Below are 14,138 nucleotides of genomic sequence, written 5' to 3' on the forward strand. Positions count from 1 at the left end.
TGTAATTTATAATTCAGCATTCAACTTAAATTAGTAAGATTTAAACTGAAACAACAACAGACTGACAAGTAAACAAGACTTCCCAATTTAAATGTAAAATGTTTACCCAATATGCGGAATCAAGCTCTCCGCTCTCACAATATCACCGCCACGCAAAATATGCATAGACCCACAGGGAATAAGAGGGAAAGGGATCTGGAAAGGTCACCTAGCCCATCTCCTTCCCCCAGGGTAGGATCAACCCTGCCTAAATCGGTCTTGACAGGAGTTTCTCTAACCTGTTCGTCCCTGGAGGTTTTTAAGGAGATTCCACGAGCTCACCAGACAGTCTATTCTGGGTGTCAGCTGTTCTTATAGATGGAACATTTTCCCCGAAGTCTAGCCCAAATTGCATTTGCTACAGCTTAATCCCACTACTTCTGCTGTCCTACCCTGGTGGATGTGGGCAACGTTTAGTACTTTTGTAGCATCTTTTACATTTTGGGAGATTATTACTGTATTTTCATCAGCCTCAAGTAATCAACCACAGTTCTTTCCTTCTTGATAGGTTTGTTTTCTAGAACTCGGACCGTTCTTTTCATTTTCTGTATTTTTCTGGAAGTCTGATGGCCAAAACTGCTCCTCCCCAACACTCAGTACAGATGGGAGCAGCGTACCACACCACACCGCACTCTCTTTACGTACTGCGGTGCCAGCTTGGCTTCTCTTACAGCAGGGTACCACAGCTGGCTCAGAGTTAATTTCTTGCCCACGGTATTACCCCTTGTCCTCAGAAATGCTGCCTACACAGCCATTTCCTGACACACATTTCAATAGTTCTTATACATTCTGCTTTGCTCTTGTCCTTTTCGAACATCAATCTATTCTTTCCAGACTGTTCCTTCAGTTTGTTAAGATTTTGAATCTTCTGTTCTCTGAGAGCACTTGCAGCCCCTCTCAGCTTGGTATTGTCAGCAGATGCAATAAGTCTACTCCATATTCCATTACCCAAGTCACTAATGAAAATATTGAGTAATACCAGACCCTGCACAGATCCCTGCAGCGCCGTACTCAAGCCATCCTTCCACTTCGACAATAAACAGCCGATAGCTTTTCAGTATGCTTCCCCGGCTGGTTTGATATCTTACAGCATTTCTCCTCGACCATATTCCCCCACCTTGCTCCTGGGAACGCCATATGAAACAGTGTCAAAAGCCTTACTGCAGTCAAGATGTATCACATCTCCAGCTTCTCCCCTCTCCGAGACCCGCAGAAAAATTAGATTGGTTTGACATGATTTATTCTTGACAAAGCCACGGCTTGTGAGGCTACTGTATACCTTATGCCAATGCCACGCCTCGCCTTGGGATCTAGCGAGCAAAATCCTGTCCCCATTGAAGTAAGGAGCAAAACTCCCACCATCCAAGAAGGACTTTACGTCTCCAGAGTCCGCCCAGCAGGCAGAAGCAGTGGAAACACCACTGCATTAGTTCTCCTGTGGGTGAGGAGTAGTTTATTTCCACTGAGCTGCAGATGCAAAACTTAGTAGAGGGATATCATACACGGGTTTGAGCTCTGTACACCCCGAGTACCGTCAGGTTGTGTGCCCACGGGCCCCTGCCTCCCTGAAACTACATTATCTGGTGCTACATCATTTCATTAGTACCCTTGGTGCAATAGGTCAGATTCAATATAGGTGGAAGCAGGTATAATTTACACGCTGAAGGGAGCTGGAAGAAGGTGTAAATTACTCAAGCACAGACTACCTAAGATTCACTTAAAATTCACTCTGAATTTGGCACCAGATATACAGGAGATAATCAAGTTTTCCTTTTCGAGATCTTGTGTATTTAAAACCTGCTGTGTTTAATTTTTGCAGTCACAACAATGCTCATTCATAAATATTTCCTAATGTTTGATCCTATTAGTATGGGCAGTGCAGTGTTTGATTAATGGACTAGAACAATGGGATCAAATATATTTTGGGCTCCAGAATACCACTTTGTAATGCCTAATATCTGACAAGATGTTACAGATAGGCTTGTCTTCTGACTAGATGTGGTTGCACTTGAATTCTGAGAACTCAGATACGGATCTTGGATAAGATCTGAATTTCAAGTGAGTCCTAATTACACAGCACACTGGACCAAACCTCGAGGTCTGCACATTTCCAGCGTTGGATTCTTCACAGCTCAGATGCAAATGCTGTTTCTTCGCCCTCTCTCTCAGGAATTCATAACGTATTCATCAACTTGTAGTACCTAAGAGCCCTGTCTGACTGTATTTGGAAGACCTTAATTTGACTCCAGTAGGAGTTTAACAATATTAATAACTAATATTAAACTGGATTCCTAACGGGAATGCTAGGACAATACCCTCTGATCACGGCATTAATCTGGTGCAATTGTGTTTATATCAGCCTTGTTCATCCCATGTGTGCTTAGTGCCATCTTGGCATGAATATGAAATATGCAAATCTGGGGGATACATGTTAATAGTGGGTCCATCTGCTAGGATCTTTTATTAAAGAGAAGTGTGAATGCAGTTGCCATGCAATACACTCTTACACACAAAGACCATGAGTTACGAAAACAAGAGAAAACATCTCATGCTTTTGCCTTATTGGTATTTCACATTCATCGTTTCTGCAGCCGATTTTCATTTTAATTTAGAAATTTTCACAAAAACGAAATTTGACTGAAAAAGCTCAACAGTTAGCAATGACTGTGCGTGTACACGCACGCACATCTCTTCCTCTCTAGTGACAGACAGGATATTACTTTTCCACTGCATATGAAATTAATACCAGAAGCACAAGGAAAAGCATGTAAATTCCAACCCTTAAAGCCTGATCTGGATCTCACTTCTACTGCTTTAGACAGCTATAACCTGGAGGAAAACTATCTGTTCAAGTTAAAAAGACAATAATCCAGAGCTGCTGACTGGAGAGTCAAGCTTAAACTTCAGCTCAGCCTTGAATATGGAGTCATAGCCCAGTGCCTCCATAGGATACAGGTGAACTGCTGTGTGCTGCTATTTCACTTTTTCTGTAATAAATAACTCGTTCAACTCCATCCAAAAGGAGAAGCTCCTACGGCTCATTGTTCTTGTGAACCGCCGTGTCCTTAGCTTGTCTCTCCTGTGGATGTGTGCCGATCCATGCTAATAGTTTGGGGGGAGTATGCCGTAATTTACTTAACAGTTGGCAGGTCAAACCTCCGTGCCCTAGATATGCAAGTGCTGATTCGGATGCGGAGTGGAGAAGGTGTCCTGATGACATAAAGTCAAAGTATCCATCCTGATGAGCGTTCTTAATCCAGGAACTGCCTTTTGTCCACCAGCCCGGAGGTATGGAGAGCTTTTGTCACCGTAGCTAGTTCGCGGTCTCGCACTCATCCCAGAAGGCTGGATTGAGCAATTGCTCCTTTATTCAAGGGCACTGAGGTCTGAAGTACACAGAGGGCCCATATTCTCCTCCTTGTTTCACAGATATTTGAGTAGGCAGGAGAGTAAGCAAGAAGAGAGGTTTTTTCCATATCTTCAATATGCAAATAGATTAGTGAGCTCAGCTCTCTATTCATTGCTTCCAACATACATGACACAGATGATGCTGTTCCCATTGTCAGGCTAAAACTGGGGGCTTGATGACAAGAAATTCACTGAGTTTCCATCTGCATAAAGCTGAGATGATGGCTGGGTAGGGAAAGTCACTGCACCAGAATATGTCAGCTCCACTGTCTACATCCACAATTTATTAGCTGTGTTTGGGATCTGAAAAAGCCAGTTAGACTCCCGGTTATTCCTGCACGATCAGCTCTTAGTGTACGTGGTGGGGCCTCATTTGTACCTACCCGGGGACTGCCACCTTTCTCCCCAGTATAGACACAGCTACTGGAGTCTGGGCTACAGCCAGGGAAACTGCTGAAGTGAGTACTCAACCAGCACACGACTCAAGGAAAAGTTACGTGTTGAGATTGATTATATATGTATTTATTAAGTTCCAGTGATGCAAATAGCGTATTAGCATAACTGGGTCAATTATTTGGCAATCGGCACGTGTGTGCTTGGGAGGGAAGCATGTGCATGTGTCTGCTGGGTTTGTGCTGCTGAACACATCACTTGCTTGGAAGAGAAGAAACGTGTTTATCCCAGTGCTGAGGAAAGAGAGAAAAAAGAACAAGTCAACCTTCCACAGCTAGCTGATTATGCATTTTCCACATCAAATTGTCAGCATTTATTCAATTACTTCACTCATTACAAGTGTGTTCTTCAACCACTAACCTAAAAACCCTCCCTGCTGCTGTCAGCTCCATTAGAAGTGACACGTTCCTTCCTCAGGTTAAAAAGCGTTTGTGGAAGGCGTCTCCTCCCAGCTGCCGGAGAAAACACAGCCCCGTGCTGGGAAAGGAGCTCCTCTCCCCATCACCGCCCACCCCGAGCGAGGCCGGGGGGCAACGCTGGGGCTTCCCACGGGAACCCACCCAGGGGTTGATGTGAGCCCTCCGTGGGGTGGCCAGGAGTCGTTTCTGAAGCACAGCCCCGCTCCCAAGCAGGGATTAGAGGAATTCGCAAGGCTCTGTCAAGGATACGGAGGAGATCCCCAGAGCCAAAACTGTATACTCTCAAACACTTCCATTTTAACAGTAAGTTAAAAGGAAAGTTCCCCTTCTGAGGGATTGTTAATTATAGATCCCTCCTTTAAACGCTCCTCCTGTTTTTATCCATACGTACTCCCCCACAGCTAGTAAAGATAAGGAAAGCTCTACCTTCCCCAAAATCAAATAAATCTTAAATGCTTCCTGAGCTGATTCACTTGGCTAAGCTCTGATTTGATATATGAAACAAAAGACAAGGCAAAAGACAAGGCAACAGAAAGCAACATATTTTCCCTGTGTCAAGGTGAAGCGCTTCCCATCACCCAGCCCATCTCTGCTGGGGTTAATGCGCATCAATAATATTTAAATGATCAAAGTTTTTCAGCAGAGGCAGTGATGGGTTTTTTTCTGACTTGTCATGCTTGTTTTCCTTAAAGAGGCACTGACCTGCCGTAGTTAAGGCTTGCAGTTTGGCACACAGGAGCGTTTTGAGAAGCGTTATCTCCCTCACAGAACAGCAGCCTCATGTTTCCCTGCACAACAACCTTTCTTAGCCTAAAATGCTTTGCATCCCATTTCCTTGATCTGGCTAAGTGCTTGCATGCTGAAAATCCCACCCTCCCTCCAGCTGTCCTTCTGGCAGGAAAGAGACAGCATCTTCTCTCTAGAGAGTACAGTCACTGCTCCTTTGGTTATCTAATCAGGGAGGGCAAAATTCACCGAGGGCCCCATAAAACCCTCTGAGCTGCAGAAAATGCATCCGAGGTCTTGTGCGGGAGGCTGGGAGGCAGGGAGCCGGGGGAAGCCTCCCCTCCCGGAGCAGATGCTCTCTGCCATCTCCCCAGTAGCTTTCCTTTCACAAAGGAGAAAAATAGAGAGTAGTCCAGGGACTGAAGCATTCGGCTCTTCCCTCTCCTGCTCCCCGGGGTACGGGTGCGCCCAAGAGCAGGGCACTGGCAGTGCCCGCTAGTGGGGCCCCGAGGCTGGAGCAATGAAGGGCAAGAAAAGAAATATCCCCCACCCACCCTCCTGGACTGCGTGTACCAAAGCTGGCTGTTGCTCGGTTTCTCAGGCTTTGTGTGGGTTTTCCAGCATTTCTCCTACCTACAAAATATTATGTCTCTCTTCCTTTTCAAACTCAGTCATTTTGTCTTTGCAGCAAGCACGAGGAACTGGGAAGCACAAACCTTCCCATTCTGATCAAGCTGGAAGCTTTCTTCACGTCTAGCTCGCTAAGAACAAAAGGACGGTACAAGGCTGGTGAGATGAGACAAATCCCCCCCCCCCCCCCCTCCCCGATAAGGGCCAGGTTCAAGGAGCCTTCCCCTCCATCATCCCTAAAACAAAAGCACCTTTAGTAATTTTCTCCCCTTTTCTCTGCAAACTTCTCCCCGGCGGTCCCGGCGGGCTGGAGGAAGCCACCGCTGGAACAAGGGGTCGAGCTGAGCTGTGCTTGTCAAATATTACCCGAGACCCTCCCTTGCGAAGGGGTCTCTCGCCTGCTCCCGCACTCGGAGCACAATTACGAGCCTTGTGTTTCCACCTAATAAAATGCTTACTCACTTGCAGTAGGCACTTTGACATCCTTGGCCGCACATTGCTAGATAAGGACTATAAAAAGAATGTATTGCTATTATAGGTGATACAGCAGTATGTATCCTCAGATGAAAGATCCTTTGTAAGCCTGGTTATTATTCTGGCAGTAATCTTGGGTCTCTCTCTATGGACTCAACTCAGCTCAAGTGTTAGCAAGCGCATCGCCACCTCGGACGGGGACCGCGAGGTGTCACGTTTACCTTCTGTTGTTTCAGTATATCCTCTATCATCCCAAGTCGGGAAAACACTTCCCTCTTCTCCCGCGCATGTCGAAATCACCATTTGCCATTTAGATTTAGGAAGCCAAATATAGCCGTAGTATAAACAGGTGCGAGCCTGCATATGTCAATAGAATTACACCTGCTTATAATGGGTTTACATTTGGCCCTTGAGCCCCAAGGATCCCTTTGGGAGCAGAGGCTGTATTAAATATTAAGGGCCTTATTCTCCACCCCTGCCTACGCCGTAGTAATTAAATCTCAGTGCAGACCCATTGATTTTCAACCCGCTCTCCTTGCGTGAGAAGGTAGCGCTCAGCGCGAGGGAGGGGGCAGAGCCGTCCCCTCAAGGAAAAACACGTCCATTTTGCTCCTCGCAGAAATTTCACCCAGAAGGAAACGATACCCGGCATTAAATATTTGCAAAATGTGCTTGGGTAAAAGAATGCCAATGGTCTAAAATTAAATATTCGCTGCAACTCTTCCCCATTCCTTCCTGCCTGTGACAGCAGCACTGCCGGCTGCTTTGCAGTCGCTTCCTTTGGGCTCCCGTGTCTAGGAGTGCCACAGACCATCTCTCTCCCTCCCAGCATAAGGACCCTCAGAGCCAGACCTGTGTGTTTACCCCAGGAGCAGGAGCAGCGCGCTTTCCCATTTTCCGGACCTGTTCCTGGATCTCCGGAATCGCTGCGTAACCTTGGAAGAGCCACACAGCTGCTGCCAGCCTCTCCGGGGTATTACACTGATTAGTTAATTCTGGTGATTTGCCTGGAGCTAGCGCCTTTTACCTGTGTCTACACTAGCAGTATTGCCGGCTTCTGATCTTTTGAGCTTGCAGGGCTGAGAAAAACGACTTTGGGTTTTTTTTAAATGCCATGTAGTTTAGAAGTGTGACGACTCATACTGTGCTGTTATTCTTTCCAATTGAAACCTAATGATGCGTGCATATCACTTAACTCTGATGTCAATAATCAGCACACGGCTCGGTCCTTGCCGTGGCTATTAGAGGGAATGAAAATGAAATACCAACTCCTTTTTATCCTGTTACTGTACCATAATAACTAATAAAGAAGTAATAAGTGAGATGTGGGGAATTTCCAGGGGAGTCATTACTACAGAGAAGACCTAAAGGAACAAAGTGAAATCCAGGAATATTAGCCAGCCCTGAATTCTCAGCCAGGGCTTCTCACTTAAGAAATGCTGCTGCCCTAAAATAAGCGTTTACAGAAAAAATTACCATCTGGAAAGTATCAGTCCGTGCCCTGACCAAAGGAGTGGGGACCGAGCCAGAGCCGAAGATCGTCTTGCAGGTAAAGACCACCCTGTGCATCAGCGTAGCATTTAGGCTAGGCCACAGTCAAGATACACGCCGGCATTTCATAAATCTCACTTACGCTCCAGTATACGGGAAACATTTCCCAGAAGACCTCTAAATCACCTCCGCCCGGTCACAGGATGGATCGTGCGTTTTCCAGGGACTCTTAGATGGGAGAAGCCACACGGAGACCTCAGAGCCACGGGCCAGAGGAAATCAAATAACAAAATACTAAGTCGATGAGATTGCAAACCACAGGCAAGTTGGACAATGCACTTTCTGGTTTCAAAATTATTGAATTCTTGGTTAGGAAGGAACAGTCAGTTTTTGGTGGTCGCGTGCACAGGGGACAGTGGGGACTCTTTGGTTTTCCTCCCCGCAAAGGGACTGTCATTTATCCACGTGCACGTCAAAAAACTTGTCGCTGCTTAGGAACGATCCTGTCTCCAGCATCTGCCTGGTGCGGGGAAAACTTGGACCTTTACCTGCCACAGTTTTATCTGCCCTGTCCACAGCTGGAGCCTCCTCTGCCCCGCAGCACGAACGCGGGAGAGTTGACCTAAGCAACACCTATAGCTCCTGCATCCCTGGGCTGGAAGGTGTTATCACACCTTACAGCCCTGCGTGTTAATCCCCTGCCTTACCAAAGAAAAACTTGGTTTGCTTAAATCCCAAAGCACATTCCCACCGTTATCAAAGCATTTCCCAGCCATCCGATTTCCCCATCTCCGAGTTCCTGCTTTGTTTATCCTATTAATTCCAACCACCCCCTCTTCCCCCACAACACACTCACGCAGCCTCATTTACAGCATCTTCGCCAGCAGAAGCCTCCCCAAAATATTCAGGGCACACCACCGAGAACTTACCCGTGTGGGGAAACCCTCGTGACTAGAGCTTTTTTTTTTTTTTTTTTTTATTCCCCCTCCCTTGAGCCAGCATGATCTCATGATTTTTTTATTATTTTTTTATAAGCTCTTAAAGAAAAAAAAAAAAGAAAAAGAAAACCACCAAGGAGTGGCACTCCTGGCCTGCCGTTATCTAACCGAAGCCGGCGGGCTCTGCCGGGACGGTGAGGGATGCTGCAACCACCGGGGCTGAAGGCTCCCCGCTCGTAGCCTCCTCTTCCTCGGGTGCTTTTCCTCCCTCCTTCCCTTCCTCCTCCCTCCCTTCCTCCCCCCTTCCCGCTTGGCATTTCCTCCCTGCACCTTTAAGAAGCACATTGCTCGCCGGTGGGATGGTGTGTGCTAAAGCTGCACAGAGGAAGTTACGCAGCCGGGATCAGGCACGGAGATAAAAGCTCCGATTGTGATTGAAAGTGAGAGCAAAAGGGATTTCAGCCTCGGCATTAACTTACGAGGGGAACCGGGGATTGCACAAAGCTTCCCCGGCCATCTGCGCTTCGGGGGCCGGCGGCGCGGAGGTTTGCCTGCCGGGCTGGGGGTGGGTTTGGGGAGGAAGGGGAGGGTGGTGGTATTTGGGGGGGGGGGGGGGGGGGGGTGTTGCCCCCAGCCCCGAAGTTTACCGCTCTACCGGGAGCCCCGCACCGCAGAGCTCCCTCCCGGTAAGAACCTGCAGCGCCGAGCACCGGCCAGTGGGGGGGGGGGGGGGGGGGGGAACTGGGGGAGGGGGGGGGGGGCAGCTGCCTTGTACCCCCATCTCCCAAATACCACCGTCTTCCCTCCGTTCCGAAGTTGCTCCGAGGTTTCCCCGGGGTGTCCTGATGTCTGGGTGTCCGTCCGTCCCGTCCCCCCCCCGCCCCGGGAGCAGCACCGGCTCCCCCCTAATGGGATGGATTTTTTTTTTTTTTTTTTAATTTTTTTTTTTTTTTTCTCCTTTTCGGAGTTTGCAGATGAAGGCTGGGAAGGCAGGGATGCTCGGGCACAGCTCTCCTCCCGCTTTGCCTACTTTTAACAGAGCCCTTGCAGTCTCTAAAAGTCCTTTAATGTAAAAGAAAAACGGTCCGGGGGGGGGGGGAAGCGGCATCGGTTTGCCTGCAAGCGCAAATGCCAGAGGGAGAGCGATGGATGTAAGTGAGATTTCCAGGGTTTTTTCTGTTGGGAGCCCGCTGCTCCTTTGAGCTTTGCAACGTTCTCCGGAGGGTGCAGCCTCCTGGCACAGCGCAGGCAGAGCGGCTGGCTCCGAACTTTGCTTTTTAAGGGTGGAGGGGAAAAGATGGTCAGCTTGGAAAAGAAGAGGGGGGAAAAAACTCGCGCTCGGTCAGTGGAGGGGTGGCAGAGCGGTTGGGGTTTATTTTGAAGGCAACGCTTCTGAAAGAAAATTGAAAACTCCTTCAGTGAGTTTACTTTTTGCTCTTAATTGCAGAGCAGCTCAGTTGTTGCTCAGCGTTGTCCCTTTATTTCAATAGGGTGTTAATCCAATAATAATAATAAAAAAAAAGGAACCGGCTCAGTCAAGATACAATCTAATTCTGTGTTTTTAATACTCTGGCTACCAGTCCCCAGTGATTGCTGAGTACTCTTCAAAGAACACAAAGAGCATTGATTCTATTTGTTCCCATGAACTGCAGTTTCTTAATAATATCGGGTGAAGATTTATTTTCCAAGAATCAAAGCAAATCAAGCAGGGCAAAACCTTTAATTCCAAGAGTCTCTCTCCCCCCGTTTGCGGTATGCTGGCTTATTTCAGAGCAACACTGTGCAACTATTTCTGCTAAAGGGACTGTGCCGGCTGAGTGTTGCACCGCCGACTTCGCAGGGAACCTGCCCGCCTGGCTGATTGACTGGCAGTAAATACGTTTTCCAGCAAATTTTTATTTCCCTGGGAATCTATGACATTTAGCCAGCATAACAAGACACTAATAGATATTATAGATCCTTTCTTCCTGGGTTTTTCCCCGACAGCCATTCAAGTGCAAAATACAATTGTTAAGGCTATGAAAATAGATCCATAAACTTAACAGCACTGGAGTCCTCATTAAAACTACCCTGCTTGTTTTCTACACAATGCTGGAGTCTCACGCTCTCCGCTTGTTATTAGGCACTTGGCCGTGACCAGTTTGATGTAATAATTAGGAACTGACTTGTTATAACTGAAAAGACAGCTCTGATGTCAGCGGGACTTACAAACACTGTGTCACACCGGTTTATTATTTTTACTACATTTACTCATAATGTAAAAATAGCAGCCAGCCTATTCTTTCTTTGGGAGTTTATTCAGGTCCAACGCAGCTATAATAGGCTGTTCTTTGAGAGCTGGCGACGAAGCATGAGCGAGCTTCTCTTTTCTGGACTCATTCATCTCAATCAGCAATCCTTCAACCAAAAAGGGGGGAAAGGGAGATGGTAGCACAGCGACGTGAAGCCCCTGAACATGGATCGATGCCTCTGTTAACCTGGAGATTCTGAGCTTTAGTAATTGAGCATTATGTGAAAGCAAACACTAAGCATGCTGTTGAAGGAGACATCCCTAAACTGTGGAAGAAAAGTTGGGGAATCAAATAGAAGGGGAATATCCAGAGCTAAAATTCTGTTCTGGATATGTGCCTCCCACCTTCTCATATGAGATCTCTCTCTTGGATCTAATGCTGAGAGAGGGTTTGACCTTTTTTTTTTTTTTTTCTTTCAGTTCTTTGTCATTTTGTTTTGTAATTACTTAAGATTTTTATAGCTCTACTGGAAAGACAACAAAATTGCAGAAATGTTGCTCTAACCTGAAATGAATACTGGGAAGGTCATTGCTCTTTGTGTTACGTGAACCTTAAACGTTATTAGGACTTTAAATTGTTTTTTATTAAATGTTATTGTTCAGATAAATCATATGTGGGGATGCTGGACAACGTATCTGTCTCTCCAGCTGTCTTATTTATTTGCTTATCTTTTTAAGACTATCAATTTGTCTGTCAGTTCCTGCTCTGTGTCTGCATATTCTGTCTTCTAATGACCTATAGCTCCTTCTTGATATTATTTGAAGACCCATTAGAGCTCTTGCTGTCCAGCTGCTGTTACAAACCAGATACCTCAAATGGGGCAGCGCTCCTTCCCGTCTCCCAAACAGCAGAAAAGCCATAAGCATCTTACTATGGATTTCCTTTTATTAAAGTTGTAGATCTCCCTTTTACAAAAACCTGCCTTGTGGCTTGGGAAGCCCAGCTGAGGGCTGTGTCTCCTGGGGGACCCCTGTTCTTACAAGTCTTGTTACTCCAACTGCCCTCCCCCCCAACTTGCTCCCAGCTAATTTGTCTTTCAATTTGTTGCAGGTGCAGCCTGCTAATGAACTCTCCCTTTGCCCTGACCATGAAAGACAGAGGAGACCTCACGTAGCAGCATGGCTTGCAGCTGAAGGCTTTGGGAACTTGATGCTCAGTTGCCAAAAGGCAGAGTCAGACAGAAATCCTCACCACCACTGCAAGAAGCAGAGGGAGAAGCAGCAAGACCAGCGCTGCTCCTGTCAACCCACTGACCACCCAGCATCCTGCTGGGACCGCTGCGGATCTTGCCACCCACCGTGTTTACGTTGACGCAACCACCCTTTGGGAGAAAGGAATTTTAGCTCCAAAGAGTCCCTCTTGTCAGCGTTGTACTGATGACCAGATGCTATATTTATTTCATGTATTAATGTTCAAAAGCCCCAATAATTATTTAAGGCAGACCACAGTTTAAGGCACTTTCCACGGCGACGCATTTGCGGCAGACAAGAAGGTTGAGGAAAACCTGATCCAGCACCATCTCACGGCCTCTCCAATTTGCTCCTATCAAATTTCATCAGCGACTCAGAACTTGATCTTTCTATTGATTGACTGGAGTCACCTCTAGATATTTTCATGCTGATTTGGAAGCCCTTTCATGCAACAAAAGGGGGGGAAAATGAGGTTAAGGAAGACTTTTGACCACTGATCAGCAACGCCGGCCAAAACTTTCCCAATCGAGTGATTTGCAAAGTTGGCTTCTGTGCCGAGAGAAACTTTCCACATCCAAATACAGCCTGCAGAGTGGGATCATTCCTCTGATCGTCTGGATCTCCTTCGACTGGATCCTTTTTAGATGAGGAGTGTCCATGCTGATCCTGAGAGCAACCCCTAGCCCAGTAGCTGCCTTCCTCGGGACTCTCGGCACTGCCCTCGCCCAGGGATCCCGCACTTGGCCGCAGCTGCCATGCTCTACCTGGTTGCTCTGCTCTTGCACTGTCTCCCCTTGGCCATGGGACAGTATGACATTTGCAAGTCCTGGGTGACCACGGACGATGGCCCGTCATGGGAGTTTTATGCTTGTCAACCCAAGGCCATGCGGATGAAGGATTATGTGACGGTACGGGTGGATCCAGCAGGAATCACTTGTGGGGATCCGCCGGAGAGGTTCTGCACCCATGTAAGTGTTTCCCTCCTTATTTTGACGTGTTATAACAGACTCTGCTTGCAGGTGACCAGAGGCAGTGTCCTACTGAGATGCCGCTATAAGGATATTTCGGTTTAGGGTAGCACCAGTTGCTGCTGCCTTGAGCTCTCGGTCTCCTGGTCTGCAAAAGGGGGAGAAGGTGTCCTGCCCATCCCGGTGCTGCGCTGACGGGAGGTCAGCCCTAGAGCAGGGACGGTGCCGGCACGCTAAGGGGAGCGCTGAGAAAGTCCCGGTCTGGGGTGGTAAGGTCTGGGTTTTGGAAAAGCTCTGCCCCAGCGAGCACGCACCCTGAGCTGCTCTGAGCAGGTCCCTCTGCTTGCTAAAAAGCGCGTGGGCTGTGTTCATCCCAAAAGGCTGCGCCGGCACCGGGGTTTTCTCAGAGGTGGGTACATCGTCTCAGCGTGAGTAAGAGCGAGGGGCAGGGTGGGGGAGGCCAGCGTGGCCCCCCGCACACTGGCAGCTCAGGCAGGTGCTCTGACAGCCACAAATTTCACTGAAGTCCCTGAAAACGGGGTTCTGCCTATCTTCTAGCCTCCACACGAAAAGGCTCTGTGGACAGACACTTGCCCTTGTAGTTAAAATCTTTAACTTATTTTCTCTTAAATATTAATCATTGCATTTCATTCCGTGCACCACAAAGCTCGGCAGGAACATTTGATTTATAATTCACAAGGCTTTACATTGTTAAAAAGAGTTCAGGGGTCAAAGCAAAGAGCAAAACACAATGGCTGTAATGTCCCCTCCCAAAGGTCATCCAGGAGCGGACAAAGCACGCGTTTATGGCACAGGGACCAAGCCAGCCCACGCTCACAGGGTTTCCACTGGGGTGAACGCTGGACAAGGAGTGTCTTCTAAAACAAGTGCGTTATTCTTCTATTGCCTATGAGAAGGGGAGTTCTCCCTCGAAATCGGTGGAGTCCCATTTCCTACTGCCAGCATTATCTAGGCTTGTCTACCCCATGCCACAGTTTGCCATTTGTGCATTACAAATGCCTAGAAAATACTCTGGGCCCAACCAGCTCGGGGCACGTCTTGAAAATCCAAGAGAAAAATGCTGCAATGATGCCAAGGGATGCCAAACATT

The 14,138-nt window shown here is 47.6% G+C and overlaps 1 protein-coding gene across 5 annotated transcripts in view; it reads left to right on the forward strand.

Annotated features, from left to right (window-relative positions):
* Positions 1–8,930: 8,930 nt before the first annotated feature.
* NTNG2 (netrin G2) overlaps positions 8,931–14,138 on the forward strand; it is a 56,833-nt gene continuing 51,625 nt past the window's right edge. For 4 of the 5 annotated variants that reach the window (XR_007509976.1, XR_007509977.1, XM_049832552.1 and 1 more), the window contains exons 1-2: positions 9,187–9,264; positions 11,920–13,027. Coding sequence is in view for 3 of the 5 variants with exons in the window: in XM_049832552.1 (XP_049688509.1) it covers positions 12,815–13,027 (213 nt within the window). In the remaining 2 variants the exon portion in view is untranslated. Of the gene's footprint in view, positions 9,019–9,186; positions 9,265–11,919; positions 13,028–14,138 lie in introns of those variants that run through there. The other variant, XM_049832553.1, reaches the window with a different exon arrangement.

Source organism: Accipiter gentilis, chromosome 29, assembly GCF_929443795.1.
Source record: "Accipiter gentilis chromosome 29, bAccGen1.1, whole genome shotgun sequence".
Classification (NCBI taxonomy): domain Eukaryota; kingdom Metazoa; phylum Chordata; class Aves; order Accipitriformes; family Accipitridae; genus Astur; species Astur gentilis.